This window comes from Mycteria americana, chromosome 5, assembly GCF_035582795.1.
Source record: "Mycteria americana isolate JAX WOST 10 ecotype Jacksonville Zoo and Gardens chromosome 5, USCA_MyAme_1.0, whole genome shotgun sequence".
Classification (NCBI taxonomy): Eukaryota; Metazoa; Chordata; class Aves; order Ciconiiformes; family Ciconiidae; genus Mycteria; species Mycteria americana.
In genome coordinates, this window is record NC_134369.1 from 5,744,492 (window position 1) to 5,765,381 (window position 20,890).

Consider the following 20,890-nt stretch of genomic DNA (forward strand, 5'->3'; position numbering starts at 1 on the left):
CCCCCTTGGTGTTTCTGATCCAGCGAGGAGGGAATGAAACCTTCTCCAACAGCCTGTGTCGGTTTCCATACTATGCCTCTTGGGCTACCCAACATGGCGCCTCTGCAGTGGTTACAGATGATGTCTTCTTAATGCGTCCTACATATTTAAGCAGAAGTCTTTAATGATAGATGAGCAATTCTCAGCTAGAGCTCCTCCCTGGGCTTCTGCGGCGGGGTGGCGGGGGGAGTTGGGGATGACTAATCGTGACTCCCACAGGTCATTGCTAAAGAACAGCTGAAGGTGAATGGAAAACAAGGAATAAATCCTCAAATGGAGCCAAAGGGGCGGGGGGAGAGGTGAACTTAAGCCTTCAGCTACCCGCAGTGGCTGTGCCTTCAGGCGGCCAGGGCTTGACTTTCCCTTCTTGTGTCGGGCAGAGTCCTAGAGAAGAGGCAGAAGCCCGGGGACACCATCGAGCTGACGGAAGATGGAAAGCCCATGGAAATGCCCGAGAAGAAAGCCCCGCTGTGCGACTGTACCTGCTTCGGGCTGCCCCGGAGGTACATCATTGCCATCATGAGTGGACTGGGATTCTGCATTTCCTTCGGGATCCGATGTAACTTGGGAGTGGCCATCGTGGATATGGTCAATAACAGCACCATACACCGAGGAGGAAAAATTATTAAAGAGGTGGGAACCCTTCCCTCGTAAATCCCATGTCCTCCCAGTACAACTCACAGGTCAAGCACCTTAGCGCAGGCGAGACGGGCTCTGACGCTTTCCCGGCGCTTCCCCCGCTTCAGCCCGCGATGCTGCCCGGCCCGGGCGGGCGGCCCCCTCGCACCGCCTGGCCCCGCCGCCGTTCTGGACGGAGAAACAATTTCTACCCATTATTCATATTTTTCCTTTTCGGTTCCCAGCTCCATTTGGCGGTACTAATTGCGGGCAGGTTGTTGTTTTTTTTTTTTTTTCCTTTTGCACACAACCTTGAAAAACGCAGCTATCTCGTAAAACAAATGTAGGGGATGGGGGAAGGAGGGCGTCGAATAAGCGCCTGCCAGCGGATTCGCCGCGCTGTAACGGAGACGGGGAGGGACGTTTGAAAACACCAGGGTGAAAGAATTTGCGTTGATAAAAGGCGTAAATGATAAGACCCGCTTTAAAGCGAGTTACAGCGTAGTGAGAAAGAGGTGAATGACTGTTAAATATACAAGTCCGGAGACAAACCAACCCCTATAGCTCACTCCTTGCACGGGAAGAGGTTGCAGCCACGGCCGTGCGGGCAGGGAGGGCCGGCGACGCCTCGGCCCCCGCCCGCGCAGGGCTGTATTTGCGAGCCCGGCAGGCACGGCCCCGAGCGGCGGGGCAGCAGCTGGCTGCTCCGGCGGGTCCCAGCGGCTCTCCGGCCCTGCGCTGCCCCGGCCCGGCCCCGCGGACCCTGCCCCGGCCGAGCGGCTCAGGGGACGCGGGGCTCCGGTCACTCGTGAGCGACCCTGCCCCTCTCGCGTCCCGCAGAGGCACGGGCGGTGCTGGGTTTGTTGCAGTTGCCGGGTTTGGTTTGCTGCTGATTCTCTGGCCGGCAGCCGGAGTCTTTGCTGGGGTGGGCTGAGGCGGAGCGAGCAGCTCGGGGCGCCCGGCGCCCCGCGTCCTTGTCCCTGTGCCAAGTGCCACCGCCGGGGTTAGACCCCCCCCTCGACTGCCCGGGGTGAGGTTACTGCGGGTGAGTGCTTTAACCTGGCACGATTACAGCCTTCCTCTTCTCTTTCTCTCCTTTTCTCCCGGTCCCTTGCCTTGGAAGAAAGCGAAGTTTAATTGGGATCCTGAAACAGTTGGCATGATCCACGGCTCTTTTTTCTGGGGATACATAATCACCCAAATCCCCGGAGGGTATATCTCGTCCCGGCTGGCAGCTAACAGGTAACGACGGCCTAAAGAGCCCCCGGGTCCTGGACGAGTCCGAGCGGGAGGCGGCCGGGGAGCGCGGGGCGGCGGCGGGGGGCGCGGCGGGGGAGCCGGAGCGGGGCGGCCCCGCTGGCAGCCACCGACCCCCGGGCCGGGGCACGGCCGGGGCCGCCGCAGCCGGGGCTCCCCCGCAGCACCCCGCTCCTGGTTGAAAGGCAGTCGCCTTCAAAAAGGAAGGAAGGCTTGCAGGAAATCCGGGAACGCGGGGGTGCCGATGCGTTGATCCCCCGCCTTCCAACTACCTTCTGCTTTTGCGGGGCATAGCTCGTGTTGGTTTCTTTCTCCTTTAAAAAGTCGTTTAAGGAGGTTGTGGCAATGATATTCAAACCACTCGTATTCAGAGGCAAATTCAAAGATTCGTTATTTCGTCAAAGCTTGAGAGACTCTTTTCCGTGGCTGAACGAAAGAATTTCATGATTTTTGCTTTAATAAAAAGGAAAACCATCAGCAGGAATTTTCCATTAACGCACAAATGAATTTAGAATGGGCGAAAAACATGTTTCAATGAGACTTCCACAATGAAAAGGAAGTGCAGATGGTGCGGGGACTTAAGGACTCGTTTCTATGGTGTCTGGCAATTTTTCAAGCACCCAGGGTGCGATTCTACCTGTTAATTAGATCCACTGAGTATTCAAGACACATGAGGCTTTCACATCCATCCTTAATGCCATAGGCTCATCGTTTGCAGAAGCAGCCAAGGTCCTAGTGCCACTCTTCAAAACAATAACAAACGAAGTGCAAATGGATACTAAAATCAGCAATATATACCTTTAACTCTTCTCAGGAGTGTGCAACATCAAAGGTAGGCCTGCATAGGCAGAGAGGCTTTGCCTGGCGAGCAAGCTTACTTGTGTGTGTTTGAGAAAGAGGGGGAGGAGAGGAGAGCTATGGCAAAAATGCTCTCTCCAAGGTAAATAATACCTTTGAGGCAGAGACCTACATTAAAAAGAATGAGTACTTACTAATGGAGAGACGCTCTGTAACTGAGATAACCCTAATATCGCTCCTTTTAAAGCAAATAAAACAAAATACAACATTTATTAAACTGGGGTATCCATTGCCTGTTTGTTTACAAGTGCCATCTTTCTGATAATGGTTCAGAAATGTAAAAGGCTCTTTCGAATAACAGTTAACAGCCAGTTAAAGGGTTCTTTTGCTTTTCTTCCTCCTTCGAGCATTTTTGCATCTTTATACAGGCTGTAACTCCTCAGGATTAATTGGAGTTTTGCTTGAGTAAAAACTGCAGAATTTGACTCAGAGAATCAAAAATCTGTCTTCATTCACCCGAGCAACATCAGTAAAGTAATTGAATCAATCCAGATTTAAAGTGGTGCAACTACAAAGATTTGCAAGACAACAGCAGGGACATTCCCAGGAAAACTCAGTAGCAGAAACACACAACCTGGCATATATGAATCAAATTTTCCTCCTCTTCACAAACATTTACATTTGCAACAGTAAATGAAGACTAGTTCCAGTTATTAACCTGGGTGTATTTTAACTCCGCAATTTTCACAGATTAGTGGTTAGTTATTACTATTGTGGAAGCCTCTGAGACAACTCCAACACAAGGCAAATGACTATGTAAATCACAGATTTAATTAAGGAACTAGCTACAACATACATGCCAGTAATTGCAAATAATAAAATACGGATAGTAGCTGTGATTTATATTTAGTTTGTAGATAAAAATGGCAGAGAACAGAGTGCTGAGTGGTTAGATGCAGTGGTTGGAATAACAGGGTATTGAGGAGGTGAAAATACAAGTTAGTTCCTGAATACTACAAAGAGATTTTGACATCTACACGTTCAACTTGAAATGAACAGGATGACTGTAGGGTAAAGCGGCAGCCAAAATAGGCTGCAAGCCTTGATGTCCATATCCTTTCCAAGAAACTGCATGAGAAAAAGTCAGACAAGTGAGTATGGAGGCCTAGAGGCCTACAGCACTAATAGAATATGAGCTACTGTAAGAGTCTGCTGATTTACGTGTCTCGTGCTACAGCCACAACTGGTCCCTTCACACTGTGGTGGATGATAGCCAAGTAACTTTTTTTTTTTTACAAACCTCACTGAATATCTTTGTGGTGTCAATGGTTTCCTTTGCATTCTGCATCCAGAGCAAGTCTGAATTTATACAGAAAAATGAACTTCAGATGTGCTCTACATAAAAAATAATAGACTTTAGAATAGCATCACCAGATTCAAGATGATCTGTGAGAAACTCAGTCTTGAGCTCAAGAAGAAGGGAGATTTTCAAGAGCTTCATTCCCTAGAAGGGAAGGAGATAATGATTACATGGAAAAGACAGCATGAATGAAAAACTGACTCCAAGGTGCTAAAAGGAAGGAAACTGGGAGGAAGATTAAGGTGTGCTTTGTGAACTTAATTTGTTATTGACAGGGAGTTGCTGAGTGTATGGCACTGAGTTTGCTTGACATGAAGATTCAGTCTAGCAACCAATTATAGAGATTGGGTTGACATAATTCGAAAGTTTCTCTAAGGTATAACACATGGAAGAAATGACCCTCCTGCGGTATCAGGAAAACCTTTCTACACACAATGCATTAATTTCAAGCTGGGCTGAAACCCTTTATTTTGATTCTGACCCTGTTTTAAAATGCTTACTGCCAATCAAGAATTAGCAGTCCTGAGCTCTGAACTCTCTAATATATTTTCTTCAACTGAGTCTGTCAATGGGTAGCATTTTACTGACATCCTTTGCTAATTGTAGAACTCAAGGCTGCTGCTGCATAGTTATTCTGTTCTGCCTTGACCTACTGCTCTTATCATGCATAGCTCCCCATTACTTCTGACAGATCAGATTTAGTGATTTACAGGTTTACAAGTAGTAAATGGAGTTTCTCAGGAATTTGCACTTGATAGCTTGGGTCTCAATTTATCTCATACTGCATCACTAAGAATTTTGTGTTATAGAGTATTTTCAGCCCAACACTAAGAAAAAGACTTTATTTGAAAGAGGTATATTTACGCTGCTGTAGTGCCAACAAGGTCAAACAAAACCGTGTTCAAAAATTGCAGAGAACATTCAGAAACAACACATCTCCTGAGCACTTACCTCTCAGGTGGTCAATAGAAGTTGGGCTAGCATGTTACAAAGGTCAGTGCTCCTGAACACTATCAACCTCTATTGACTTCTGTAGGAATAGGGAACCTTCAGTACATTGCAAGACAACATCACTTTTCAAAAGACATGGATTGGGCCTCAGGCGCCCCCTCATTTGCAATCACTGGAGCTTTAAACTTGCATCCCTTGAGTAGTGTGTGAAAATAGAAGAGGATTCTCTTTTGCCACAAGGCTAGAGACCTCTTCTCCCAGAGGAGGATCCACCTCTGGAGGATGCTGGTACGAAACCACTATGCAACCAACCACAGGAGACTGGAGGTCCAAAGGAAGCACAATGTGGAGTGCCATGGGTAGAGTTCATTACAGCTATACCTTTTCTCAGGGTTAAGTTCTCAAAGAACAATGAACAATTAACCTTGCCATCGATTAAGCATGACACAATGATAGCAGTATCGAGCAGGCTCTAGTAGTTTAGAGAAGGCATCTTGTCACATGGACATCCAGGTTTGCAACTAACCTAGATTACTTCTCCTATTTGAACATACGTACAGCTTTACACTAAAAAAAGCTCCCTTCTCCCTGGGCTGCAGTACACTGGGAGTAGAATTCATGGTCCCCACAGAGATGTTTATGTAACTCTCTTTATCAAGAGAAAATCAGCTATGATTCAGAGCTTTTGAGACTGTAGGGGCAAGAATAGACAAGCAGATTCCAGAGACAAATCCAAAATAATATAAACATTTATTGGTTACAACCCTTTCTGATTAGTAATAGCAAAGCTTTCTCCCCAAAAAGTGAATAAAGAGTGAGACTTTTTTTTTTTGTTGAGAGTGTTGGGGATTCAATGGTATATTTTTCACTAAATAACAGTGGATTTTGACTAGTGTGAGCAGGGTTTTCAGGAGGAAGGAACTGAGTTGCCTTTTGCATTGTTTAAAAGTATTTTTCCTTGAAAAATACAAGACAACAGGAAAATTCAAGTGTGATGCCCTAATACCATGTATCCACACTATTTAATTGGCTGAGCTATTACTCATAATGGCAGTTCATGCCATTTAAAAGCATATAAAATCTCATTTGAATGCTTTTAAACTACAGGTTTTAATGTCAGCATTACAGAGGCTCCCACCAGAGGGGTTGTTACTATATGATTACGATGTGTGTGAACAGGATGGGTATGAAATGCTGAAAGTCCTCAAACCCCACCTAGTCTTAATTTCTACTGAGTCCATGAAAAGAAATTTGTCTAGGGCTAATCAGAATTCATCTCATCTTTACAAATTTTAAAAAACAAACATCGTTCTCAGTGACTGAAACCTATATATAAGACACTCAAGTGTGAAGTAACATCTGGGAGTAGGGAACCACCCCGGAAAGCAGTCATGATGAGTGGGATCTTAAGCCATGCTGGACTAGAAACCCATCATGAGCTTCCAACATGATGCTCTAATACGGAAGTCGATGTAATCCTGGGATATTTATTTTTCTGTATTTAGAGCAGTGAGTGTATTTAGGTCAATGACACTGACCTGGGACTGTTGCAGGTAATTTGGGTACTTGCATATTAATATGAGTGTTGAAAAATTAGAGATTTATTTAGAGGTCTTTAATTACTTAAAAGGTGATAGTATATAATGTCCTATTGTGAAAGAAATAGCAAGAACTATGTATTCAGTATATTAGTATATAACAAAAAATACTAGGAGGTAATCTGATTACAAAGTCTGCATATAACTCCACTGGAAAAAATTGCTGGGTATAAATGTGTGCTTTAGTCCCATGGAAAGATATAATAAGAATCAGTAAATGAGAGCCATATAAATGAAAAAAGCATAAATCTTAACAATAATGACTAGCCACCACTGGTCCAACCAGAGAAATTATATGCTAGATTCTTCTTCTTTGGGTGTTAAATTCTTATATCGGAAGTTATATTTTAGCTATTATAAACAAATGTTTTCAGTACAGTGATAATTAAGCAAAATATAAGGGATAATCAAGTGAAACATAAGGATTAATGCCATAGCAAATGTCAGGCTAGATGGCCTTAAAACTATGCACTTGTTTTGTCTTTAATCTAGAAATATAATAATTTTATTTAAATTAATATTTCCTATTCCACATTCATGCTATTGCAAAGCTGCAGCTGTCTGTGAATAAAGTACCTGCTGTGCTGTCACACGTGTATGGAAAGGCGTGAAACTGTACTAGTTTTTATCACCTCATCTCAGGATAATTTAAATATTGTTATATTTTAACTGCTGATACACTCTTTAAAAATTATTTTAAAAACATGCTGGAAATCTATAATAAACCCCTTGCCCTATCAAAAGCATTACCTAAATGCTGTGGCAGTATTTCCTCACTGATTTCCTAAGTGAACACTTTAAGCACTTCCTGTAAATTGGGAAAGATTCTCTGAAATTAATGGGTCATTGTTAAATTACACAGGATAGGGAATTAATTCCCAAATTTGCAGTTATATATTTAAAATAGAAATGCAGGTTTTGATGTACATGCCAAGTACTGTTTCAAAAATAGATCTGCAATAATCACGGACTTTTATTTGGTAAAACAAAGCGGAGTGACCATTTTAGCTCATTTTTGTATATTCAAACATTAGAACTCTCTTACACAAAGAAATAAAAATGGCAGAATAGAATAATTTTTTAAAAATTAAAGTCACCATATAATTCTATGATAATGACATAAATTTCTCATTACCTGTTAAACAGCAAATCCTGGCACTATTCATATTATGAATCATTACTACATAACTACACTAAATTTCTCTACAATGCAATTATGTCTCATCTATGTTGAACTCTTCATCATCGTTGCATTCTAACCTGAATGAAAATATATAAATCAACCTTTCACTTCAAACTCATCTTTGTTTTTAAAGTGCCATTCTTCTTGTTATTAAGGGCTAAATCCTTCTTCCCAGCAAGTAATCCGATAGGATTATTTGCATGAATAAACTGAATGATATTTCAGACAACTGTATGTCAGTGCATCTCATCTCAAAGATTTTCACTGAAACTGTGTCATCAGTGTGTCACTGAAATCAGAATATTTCTCCCTAACTCAGCCTTAATGACAACAAGCATAAAAAATGTAAGGCAAAGTATTGGTTTAGAAATGCAAGTCCAAAGATTTCCTAGAACTTTACATCTTTACATTTTCCTGGTTTAAAGAGAGAAATTATTTACTCTCCTTTAGCAGGTAGATATATTGTGTGTTTTTCTGATTTGCAAGCAAGGTATAATTCACAGCATGACCAGGGGATTTGTGGATGGTTAGACAAGACCCAACTTCTCAACTTCTGAAGACATAAACTGACCTTGAGCTGTAAGAGAGAACCCCTCAAGTTGTACTTGCCAACACCACCTTTCATGTTCAGTTCAAAATCCTGCAGATTAAACTGGGCTCCGATCCCAGGCACTGGTGTTGGGTTCGTCTGCTTCCAGGCAAAGAAGCCAATATTGTACAAAAAACCCAAGACGATTTTGTCACCCTGCTGCATTGCAGGGTCTTTTAAGCACCAGTCACTGCAAGAAGGTGACTGGGGAAACATCTACGGGTGGCTGGTACCTCTGTTCCCTCTGCCATATGGCTCAGGGTCCTTCCATTTTTCTGTCATGAATGATGAAGCTGTTTTCACAATTTAATGATGCAACAAGGGATTTGGATGGGGGTTTTGGTTGATAAAAGGGGGCCTCAGATGTGTGACAAAAATTAATAATGTATCCAAGCTCTTATTATACTAGATTAGATGGCGGGAGGTCGGCTTTTACATATTAATGCTTCATGAAGGGCTTATAATAGGATTTAGTATGAAGGGCACACAGACACGTCCCCCTCCTCCCATGTACACATATGAATGGAAAGAACCTGTTTTATCACGTTTTAAAAAAGCCAAATAAAGCTGCTATACTATGGCTTCTGGCCACAGACTCTTATTAAAGAGGATCAGTTTTAAGAGATTCTCTCACAAAGCACGGTCAACCTGACTGGCACTTGGGAATAAATGGTCCTCTCTAATGTCAAAGGTAGCTTATTCTATCTGTTTTGCTGGGCAGCTGAGTTCATCGACCACTCTAATATTCATGGCATAATCCCAGCTTTGTTAGCCCTATGCCATTTTATGCAAATTAAAGGCCCAATTCAGAAAAAAACCCACTACATTCTGTCCATCATTTATGAAGCCATAAACTGGCAGGGTGGGCATTTCACAGGAATATGTCTACAGTAGAGGGGTCAACAGAGTCATCAGGAAATTAGCCTATACTAGAGAAAAGTTAGAATGATGATATATGTCGCAGAATAGCTAAGCAGTGTCTCCCCATACTGGGTTCATTTTCACTTAGTTCATTTCAAATACATAAACATAAATAGAAGTTGTCCCAAGAAGGGTAATCAGCATGATTACAGACTGAAAAGACAACTAGAGTAAGAGAAATGTTATCAGGAGTATTTAGGTTACAAAGGAGATGAACAAGTGACATGATAGGTACATACTTAATGAACATCAGTATAGGTAATGTAAGTATTCCAAATGAGCAGCTACTCACAGTTCGCCATCAAGGGGGTAACCACTGATGCACGGGGGAACAGCTGAAAACCTGGAAAAAATTGTCACACTATATTATCAAAGAAAAATAATCTTTTCAGAAGTCAGTAAGAGCACTGTTTATATTTACATAAATGGGAAGCAAGTAAACCATCACTAATGGTGTTAAATTTTTAGCTTCCAAGCAACCCTCAAGCAAGAACATTATAGGCTAAAATACTATTTTCTCTGTTACTGAGAAGCACCTGTATAACTCTCAGTTGACAAATGTGGACTTTTGGAACTATTTGGATATAGAATGGCAGTGATCCTCAAGGTACTAAATGCAGACAACTACATTTAGTCTTGACGAGTTATTTCAGGACTAAATATCAAATTTTCAGAATTTGGCTCTGCTTGTTCAGATGTAACTAACAAGAGTAGGATTATGTCTGAAATTTGGACTTATTTTTGCATTCCATCCTCCATTGATCCAAATCCTTTGAAAATGGTAGCTGTAGAAAATTTCCTACACAGTTTACATAAAATGACACCAGATGCTTTCAGACCAAGCTGATAAAGAAACATTATTCATTTGAATTATATCACCCAGCTATGTCAATACTGTCAAATAACTTTGCTTCCAGTTCTCCCCCAGGTCCCAAACCTCCATGAATCCCTACTGCATGTATGATACCTCACAACCAGGGTCCCTTTCAGAGGGAAAAAGACTAATCGTCTCTGAAACAAAACCCACGTATGCCTCTGAGGTAGTTAATTCCAGGCACTCTATCCAACAGGTATCCTTAATCACCTCTACCTGCTTTGATACTTCATCCCAATACAATATGTACACCGGATTTCAGGCAACAAAATGCTGTTTAGGTTGGTTGCATAAAAACACGAATGTCACAGTCACTTTGCCCTGAAGGAACCTGCATTTGCTCTGTGCAGTCCAGATACAATCAGCTGTAACATGTGGTCCGTATGTCAGAAAACACTCCACAAAGCAGTACAGATGTAGCTTTTGAATCCAACACATAGCAGTTATCCTCCCAACCAGCTCCGCAAAACATTTTAAAGTTAAAAACACAGATGATTTCTTTGATAAGTGTATTATATATCTCTAAATCAACAGAGACAGTTGAATCACAGCCTAAGCCCTCGAACTTGGCAAGGTAATTTGAATGAGATGGTCTTGGTTTGAAACATGATCTAGAAGATTACCTATGTAAAGAGCAAGCCACCCCAAAGCTAATGAGCTAGAAGGAATGAGTCAGAATTTTATCTAGACATATATGGATATAATGAGTTGTAAAATGAAACCACAGGTTTGAGAGATTCCCCAGATGAATTCAAACAGGAGAGAGAGAGGGTTGGTAGGGTGATCAAATGAATGAATAGTAAAGAAGACGAGGTGAAGAGGGCCTGGCTTGCTTAGCGATGCAAAAGAAAGAAGATAGGATTGCTATTGGGATAAACTGCAGAGATTAAAACCGCTAAAATAAAGCGGCATGGGTACAAGATATCTACTGGATGTAGGAAGTAACAAGCTGGAAAGGCCTCCAAAATAAGTAGGGCAAATGCTAATTACTTCTGAGATGGAACCTGATCTGCTTATGAAAGGATGGTGTAATGCACTTGCTGGTAAGAGCAATGATCAGAATTTAATGACCCAGGAGTCTTTTACATTCAGCATCAATTGCAATGATGCTGTCATCCAACAGTGCCCAAGTTCTTCATAAAATACACACTGACATATCAAAAATAGGTCTGTGAACAGGCAATGGAAGGCGCAGCCTGAAAACTATTTAGGGTCTTGGTTTGACCTGTATGAGTCAGTGGCATTAGTGGGGCTTGGAGAAGGCAAAAGGCTAGTGGGAATGTGTTACTGATAAACATTGACTTAGTCTCTGCATGGCTTTTCACTCTGGTGCTTGATCCAGTCTTTGTATGGTCTGTTTTGCTAAAAGACTTTGTGAATATTTTGGGATTTATTTATCTTCAAAGCTGTCACATGAAACCATAGCAAATTCAGGTTGTCAAAATGTTCACGTTCTTTATCAAAGTCTTAGAAGGCTCTCACCACACCTGATATGGGTAGAGATACACTTTGTAAGAAGGGAAGTGTTAACTGGCAGCTAAACCCCTGAAATTTCTATATATTCAGTCACTGCAAAACTCAAAGAAAAAAAAACAGTTAAAAAGGATGATCACAAATTTTCTTTGCTAGCAACAGCTGCAGAAGGAAGGATTCTGAAAAACTGCTGCATGCCTACAAGCATTCCAGCTACCTCCTGTCCTGTTTCTCCCGAGACATTATGTTTTACTCAAAAAATTAAGCATTTAATCCAGCATTCAGCCTTGCAGTTCCTCTCAGACAAGAAATTCTTTGGGTTGTATAAAAATATAACATAATCAGTTCTAGGTTGTGTTGTTGGCCTTTTGCAGGAGGAGGTGTGTCAAAGATGAATGATAGTAGGTAGAATCAGAGTAAAAGATAACAAATTCTAGAAATCTTGAGCTGACAGAAGAGTTTAAAAAGTCACTTTGCATGATACATGTTCAGCTGCTCAGAGCTGCTGCTGCTCTGGGACTCTCCCAAACAAGCACTGTTCAAGAAAGAACACCAAAGGATAGTCAAGACCCAGCTTATTTTTTATATATATTTGATAAAATAAGTCTTTGCTCAATATATTTTATATGTTTTCTGTACGGAAAAGGAATGGCAATAACCAGCTCACCAACTTGAATCCAAATAAATTTCATTTTTTTTAATGACAGAACTTTCATCTCATCTTTAAACTAGGTTGGGAAAACTTTGCAGGGAAAACTTTGCAAGGAAAACTCATGTTTTCACTCTTCTTTAGTTTCCACCCTTAACTAACAGAGGACTCTCATCTAAGACTAGGAAAAATAAATAAAGTATTTGTTCAATACAGATACTTTACCCAATGAAAATAATGTCCTCTATAATATGATCAGTACTACTGTAAAATTGTCAAGTGCAGAGGTTGTATGTCCAAGAAAAGAACATGGGCTACATTTTCCATAGGTTCCTGTTTACAGTCAGAATAAACCACCTTACAATATTTTGATTTAATTTATTGTAGCAGTGTGAAATGCTTTCATACACACCCCCCATGATTCCCTAGAAAACTAACAGAATAATCAAAATTTCCTATTCCGTAGATAGGTCTTCCATGAAATGATGATTGTGGCTTTTTGGAGGTGAAAACTCTTCAGTTACAGTCCTGAATGAATTTTCTATTGAAGCCATTGAAAACTTATTTAGGTTTTCATGAAGAGTGATGTGAAACCTATGCCTTCATAGTTCTCAGTGTAAATCCATTAAAATATCTGCTATCTTGTTTTGTAGTTGTCAGTGACCAACACTTACTATTCTTTAATTATTTTGGATTTTAATGCAATGGCATTCATAATTCGTTGATACAGCATATATTTAAGCGTCTTAAACCTACGGAATTTTCTCTTTTAAATAAATTTAAAAAATGCTGTTTAGAACATACAGAGTTACTCTTTGATTTTTACTTTTTTTAAAGGATAAACTTTAGTGAAGGTACTTCATATACTTTAGAACAGACGTATTATTTGGTTTCCATAACAGTTTGGTTTTCACAAAGTTGGACCACTTATTCAGAGAATAGAGACATAGATAATTGTGCACTTTATCAATTATATTTAAAAAATGACATAAATAGAAATATACGGGATTCAGACAGCTGAGGAATTGACTCCTCCCCACACACATATGGAAGGGGTTTTAGCTTTATGGAGTCATTGTAGCAATTTTCATTCCCAGTCATTGGGGTGAAAGGATGCTTCCAACCAGGACCCCTTACTTTCAGATATCATACGTGTAACCCAACCCGTCACCCATCTGGCATTCAGCATTTGGCATGCATCTGTGCTCCCAGTGTTCTCAGCTCACTTTCTGAGTTGGCACTTCTTCCAGCTGAGTAACAGTATCTATAACGCACTTCCATGCAGAATGCTCACATAATACGAATTGCCTGGAAAAGGTAGATGAGAGTAGTGGGGCTGCACAGATGCAGAGATTATAAATCCAGAGATGAAAATAAATACATTTCTTTCTCTTTAGTTTGTCCCCAAAGAGAAAAATGAGCCAATTGGCTTGAAACCCCAAAAAATTAATTCCCCCTGCAACCTCATTCCATTCTAAGCATTTTTCCTGAATTGTCAGAGTCATTTCCTTCCTCTGCTCCCATCCCAAATGTCTCTTAGTCAAATATGATTTTGCTATTATTACTACTTGTATTACAGGAGGACTAAGTCACAGCTCATGACCTTCATATAATGCCAATGTCAGTAAAACACCGAGGATCAGTGTTAGATTCTGTCTTTTGGGACTGAGTCTACCGAGTCTAGAAATAGAAATAGATAAGCAAAGCATAATTCTTTGCTTCAGAGCTTATTCTGGTCACTTATGAGGACCAGGATTTACCTTTTTTTCCTCTCCTTGACATACTACTACTGTATTTATTCTTTTGTCTTCTTCTGTATACGGTTATTTTCTTCTATATATAGTTACACAGTTGCTGATTTGGGGTCAGAAAGGAATTTTCCCCTAAGTCTAAGGACTGCTGAAGGCATGTCAGGGCATTTTAATTCCCTCCTAATGCCGGGGCCAAGAATGATGGCAATGTTGTTGGCCTCTCCTGCTCTGTCTCTGAGGCATACTGTAGTTTTCCTGGAGTTTACCTTCAATCTGCTAAAGCTCTTCATTTGTGCCATGGCATTGAAAGATGATTTGTGGGGTTTGAAGTGTGCCCAGCATGAAATAGGTGTTCAGGGATACCTCTGAGTGAAAATTCAAGAGCACAGCTACATGGAATTCCTAGGCTGAGCTCAACCCAAGGGGCACCATGCAGCAAGACTTGGCTGACTGTAAGAGACGAGCTCTAGTGGTGTTTGTGCATGAGGTATAAGCTTTCTCCACAAGCCCATGCCGCTATAGGAGGCATGGCCAAAGAAATGCACAACAGGGCATGGCAGCTTTAAGACTGTGTATCCCATAAGGGCCACACCTATACATTCAAGATGATATCGGCATATCAAGAGGATGAACAGATATATGTATAAAAAATGCAGTGGGGTGTGGGATAGGAATGAACGCTCCTAAACAGGCTGAAAATCTTATTTTAAACAGAGAACCATGTCTGTCTGAGAACAAACATAATCCATCTTCAATTGCAATAAATATAACTATGAAACCCCACATACTGTTGATTTGCCATGGAAACATAAGGATCTTAAAGAAAAACATGGTTTCTAACCCATGTTTGGAGTCGATATTGCAGCAAAATTAAGCAAATGAGAGTTGTTTGAGAAGCAGAAATGAAACTAAAGAGCATAACAGATCATAAAATCACTCGCTTAATAAACATAACAAAAAGGTAAGCACAAAAAAAGAACACCACAATTTTGAGGTTTGATGTGTGGGTCAGTAAAATGCCTTAGAAATGCCATAGGAACAATCAGAATGTTCCATTTCCCAATTAAATATATTAGAAAGTGAGAAGCATTCAAATATATTTAGATTTATTGTAGCTGAAAATCATTCTTATTTGATCTAAATCATAATAAATGTAGTTAGCTGAGATATTTAAAACAATAAAACAATAAGTTTGTACAAAAACCAGAACTATATCACAATACTCTGTTAGTAAGAAGAATTTAGTATTTATGGAGGTGAAATAAATGAAACAAGACAAAAGCGCACAAAGGAGAAACACTGATTATATTTATGGATGTGCATTGACAGATGCAAAGCAAATGTAGGAAGATGTATTTGCTCTTGACTAAGAGTTATAGACGAAGCCGACTCACTAAAATAGGCATGCACTAAATTCATGGTACCGCTTTTAATATGCATTCAAGAAAAAGGATAAAAAAGCCATGTCTGACAAGAATCATAATTTAACTCTAATTTATTCTACCCTTAAATCCATAGATTTTTGGGGGAACAATTGATCTGTTTTTGAGAAGGCTGTTCGGTTAAAGCATAGTTCTGAGAGAGAATTGACTTACAAGTGACATTGTGGAATTATTTCATTATCTGCTCCTCGATGTAACTAAATATTCACTGGTACTTGTGTGTCTAAATACAGGCAAAATTTTCATTTGGAAGATACATGTCTCTGATCATTCCTTAAATTACATTTTCCTTTCTCTTCTAGAAGGAACAGACTCAAGGAAACAGCTTCTCTTTAGTGAACATGAGAACAAAGGCAATTCTGGGAAACAGCTTTCAGTTGTGGCAGAGAAGCTGATTTCAGTTACAGAACTGAAAAACTAGAGTAAATTTCCTCAAAGAAACCGTTACATACCATAACAATTTTGCAAATCTCATCCTTAGAAAGGGATGGCATTTTTTTAATATTCTATCTTAGCATGATTTTAACAGGAATAGTGATTTAGAAAGACTTGCACTGATTCACACTAGCTAAGAATCTGCTCCAGCAAGTCTATGCACAATCACAAATTTAAAACTGTATCGCTGCATTAGACATTTAGCTAAATATCTATTCAGAAAAGAAACAGGAAAGGCTACAAACCAAACAGTCCTTTCTTCCTGCTCACAAGCAAATAAGGATTTTCTTGACGAACCTTTAGAACAGTTACAGTTTACTGCTCTTCAAAAATTGCTAACAGGAACATCTAACTTTCTAAAAGATTTTGTAAAGATCACAAGCAAAGCTCCTATGAGTCCCAAATGATTCTCATTAATAAATACAATAAAAAAGCAAATTAAAACCAAGACACCATTGTGGTTTATGTGAACATATGGGGGGTATTAAAATGTAAGGAAATGAACTGCACGTACTTTTGGAGTAGGAACTTACACTTTAAGAGTAAAGACAGAATTCAGGCCAAAATAGTTCACACGGTGCAACACAAACACATGCACCAGCCAGTCGCAGTAAATGTATTGAACATTCTGCCAAACAAAGCCAGAAATGTGCTGCACAGCCAGCTAGATATTGTTTAACACGAGAGGGGGATCACAGGGAACACAATGAGGAGACCAGATTTAGAGCTATTTAACAAAGCTTCCTTACCATGCCAAGAAGCTTTTTTTCTGCTGCTCTTTAATATTTGTCAAATAGAAGTGGAGTATACTCAGTTTGCTATTTAAAGACTCGTATCAGACTGTAATTCTAAATAGAGAATGTGAAACATAGATGTCTTTGGGAAGAATTTTCACTTGAAACTTATTGCTGCTTCCTGCTTCTTTAGCCCAAGGTCTGTTTCTCCATAACTTGTGGCACTGTACCAATTTTTGAAGAACACATGCTAAGGTTAAAGGTTTCTGTCAAATCAGTTCCACATCAGATACCATGATGTCATATGTTAAGACATCTCCAGGATTTATCTTAGCATTACATAGTTTTGTATAAAGAAAGCGGCCAGTCATTGCTACTGACTTCATCCCTTTGCATAGTTCCACTGAAAGGAAAATGGGGGGAAAAAAGGATTATTTCCACAATAAAGGAATGAATGAACATGAAAAAAATATGTAGTAATGCTGGAGAAAAGGCTTCCTCCTACGAGGGGCAGATATTAATTGAATCAAATTAAAATTCAGTCAAAGCAGTGGAATTTTGAAAATGAATCATCACTTCACACATTTATCTAGACCTTGTAATGTGCGTTATTTGCAGCAATTCCTAGGATGTTGTTGGAGTAAAAATCACCAATATTCAATGAGTAGCCTCTGAAAAACAAGCAGAAAGAATGATCTGTTTTCTATGGATATGTGTTTCCAGATTGATTAACTCTTGTGCCTAAGAAAATCCTAGCTCTGTTTGAAATTCTTCCTGCTGATTTGGCATTTATAAAAGTGGATTCTCTTCTGCTTCATAAGTAGTGAATGCATGGTGCCACTTTCTTACAATTAAAGCACTAACGAGAATCTCTCTTTTACTTGGCACCTGTTTTAGCAAACCATTTGGAGACCTAATTTCTAATTTCTCTAGAGGCTGGTGGATTCAATCAGATTTGGTTGAAATAGATGTGAAAATTAAAGGATAGAGTGGGGATTTATAGGCAGAGTAAGACCTATACCTGTGATTGCATAAGATGTATTTCCTTAGGAAATTATGCTAAATAGATGTATGTGTGCATGTTTGGTCTGGGTCTTATCAGACAGGTTCTTACACTAGGTGGAAGTAGACACTAATCCAGTCCAGCAGTTAGTATATTCCCTACATAAAGAACATATGTTTAAATGCAACTATATTGATATGTGAGCGTATGTGGAGTAAGTCAATTGGAACAACACCAAAGTTACTTCCTTTCCTTTTTTTTTGCACCTTTGCAGAGTATTCGGTGCTGCTATACTGCTGACATCCTCCCTCAACATGCTAATACCGTCTGCAGCCAGGGTGCACTACGGGTGTGTCATCTTTGTTAGGATCTTGCAGGGCCTTGTAGAGGTATGGAAAAATTATAAAATAACCAGTAAATGTGATAGATGCTTGTTAGCTTTTAATTAGCAATTGTAACTTTTCAGGGGAAAATAAAAATTGCTTTCAGTTTATTACTGATTTTTGGTATAATGGATTTCAATGTATGAATTACAGCTATTTGATTTTCCTTCATCTATAAAATTACATAGCAAAGTTTTCCCTTGCTGAGAAGCCAGTGAGATATGTATTTAACACTGCAGTTCCACTGAAATCCTGTACTGCACAGGGCTTATACTGGTGCTATTCGCAAGAGTTATTTGCTGTCCAGCCTCACAGATTAAATCTAAGAATTAAGCTTCTATCACAGGCCCTGACCATGCTCTTGTTGGTATGAAGGAGAGATTTACCGTGATTTAAGAGAGAAAAAAATTGAGCCTGCCTTCTAAATTTATTTGGTTTTTTGTTTCTTTACTGAAAGGCAGATTTTTAAGCCTGTGATAGCTAGTTCTTTGTTCCTCAGGGCTACACACTTCTGTTGCGGGAGCTGATTTTAACTCATGTGCTTTATTGCATATAAAGACTCCAAAAGAGGGTGCAGAATGTGCCTGAAAGTTAGGTAACCGTCAATCAAGTTCTTAACATATACATGTATAAATATGGATCCATTCCTGAAAAGTGATCTGCAGGTACAGAGGTGTGCTTGACTGCAAAGAGGAGAGGAACAGAAGCAAGTGGGTAGTTACAAAATAAAATAGCTATTTTAGACCCACTCATTTCTGTGATACTGTTCATACTGTTCAAAGGAACTGTGAATGAAAAACATCTCAAACAGGATTGTTTGAAGAAGGTTTACAATAAATCATGACAATTTTAAGACTATGTCTTTATATTCTTTTGAAAAATTAACAAAAGACTGAAATTAACATGCAATTGGTTATAGGATCTTTCAAAACAGAAGAATGTATTTTACAACTTGTATATTTCTTGGATATTTCGTATTAAATTTTCTAAAATTTCAACACTGCGAGATGCCATGATTTCTGTGTAATTTTGCTATCATTAAGTTAAAGGCTGGTTTTGAAGAGAGACCTAAAAATAATTCGTTTAAAATCAAACCAACTAATATCAGCCAATTATTTGCTTTAAGTGCTCAAGAAGGTTCATTAAAGACAAAGGTAGTGAAAAACTTCTCTCTTAACATTATATTTTTAAGCTCTTATTGATCTTATTTTCTAGTTTTAGAGCAGTGGTACAGTAAGGTGTATCTCCTGAACTATACTTTACATGTTAGATCAAAAAATGTTAGAAGGCCACCAAAACTGAGGGTTGGAGAAATGAGCCCAGCATTAGAAAGACTCGAGGGTCTGTGTTTTCATCCTTCCTTTGACTCTGGTACTTGTGCATTAAGATTCTTTCTTTTGAATTCTTTGCAATTCTTTCCTGGAAGGGGGATCAAGAGGAAATAATTATGTTTTATATCTGTTTCATAAGGCCTCTTTAATGATTTGGAGTGATATACAAAACCCATTTCAACTTTAATAGAAATCGACGTTTTTCTATGGCTGTGCTCAGACTTGACTACAGAAATGCAAAGCATTCTCAACTTCTTCTTTGTAGCAATTAAAAAAAAAAATAAATCATGCAAAGGCAATGAACTGAGTGACTGATCAGCATTAGCTAACTTGTGACACACTCATTCCCCAGGGGGTCACCTATCCTGCCTGCCACGGTATTTGGAGCAAGTGGGCTCCCCCATTAGAAAGAAGTAGGTTAGCAACCACTTCCTTTTGTGGTAAGTAACTTTCTGGTTTTGTCTGTCTTTCATTTGTAATGTAAAAGTATTTTGAGACTGAATTTTTCTCCCTTTTCATCCACACTTGTCTTGTTTTGTAGGTTCCTATGCAGGAGCTGTTATTGCAATGCCTTTAGCTGGAATTCTAGTGCAATATACTGGGTGGTCTTCTGTGTTCTATGTGTATGGTATGCATTTTTGTTCATCTCACTCCAATATTGTATGACCTTAGTCTACCCTTTCTAAAAATGTAAAAGGTACTGTTAAGAGGCCAAAAAAAAAGAGAAGTGGCTCCGTAAAGCTAAAAATACTGTCTAGAGAAAAGGACAATGAAAGAACAGAATTTAAAGGAACGAGTAAGAAAGCAACATTATTAAATAAGAAAAGAAGCTAGTTCATGGTGAAACCTTCATCACTTCTAGCACAAGGAGTGCAAACTGCTATGCAGATCTATAGAATCTCAGATCATGTAACGTCGCTCTTTCATTTATACAACTGTAAGTTTAGAGTACCTGCCCTGAATAAGATGTCCTGATTTTTATCTGAAGACATACATAACTTCATTCACACTAGTTGTGCCACCTTAACTTACACTGATGGAAGAAAATGTCCCAAAGGAGTTCATTATGCAGTGTAAAATTCATGTGAATTAGGGGGAAACCTTATAGAAATTTAATAAACTACTCAGGAAGTGCATTGCTATGTTGAAAACAATGCTGCAATCTTGTATTTTGCAGGTAAAAAATTTAGTGCAGTAATCAAACAACAGTGGCTTAAAGCAGAATGGGACTTCATTTACAGTCTGGTGAAATGAAATGGAAGCTGCTTCATTGCATTACATTGTACAAATTGATGTTAAAATATCAGTGAATATTCACAGTGAAATCATTCTGTAAATGCAAAAAAGAAGACTTCACTGTGGTCCAGCTCTGCATGTATTTTGCACAAATATTGTTTGCAGGATCCGACTCTCTATTACAATGACTCAGTAGAAGAGCAGTAACAACAATTGCCATTTAAATTTGTTATAACTATTCACAGATTTTTTCCTTGATTGCTGC

The 20,890-nt window shown here is 39.4% G+C and overlaps 2 protein-coding genes across 3 annotated transcripts in view; both read left to right on the forward strand.

Moving 5' to 3' along the window:
- ANO5 (anoctamin 5) overlaps window positions 1-20,890 on the forward strand; it is a 373,671-nt gene that overhangs the window by 86,739 nt on the left and 266,042 nt on the right. The gene's annotated exons all lie outside the window — the stretch shown is intronic.
- The window catches only part of SLC17A6 (solute carrier family 17 member 6), a 31,605-nt gene that overhangs the window by 2,579 nt on the left and 8,136 nt on the right, over window positions 1-20,890 (forward strand). For both annotated transcript variants that reach the window (XM_075501423.1, XM_075501424.1), the window contains 5 exons: window positions 420-672; window positions 1,781-1,899; window positions 17,950-18,064; window positions 19,742-19,829; window positions 19,931-20,017. In XM_075501423.1, the coding sequence (XP_075357538.1) occupies window positions 420-672; window positions 1,781-1,899; window positions 17,950-18,064; window positions 19,742-19,829; window positions 19,931-20,017 (662 nt within the window). The remainder of the gene's footprint in view (window positions 1-419; window positions 673-1,780; window positions 1,900-17,949; window positions 18,065-19,741; window positions 19,830-19,930; window positions 20,018-20,890) is intronic.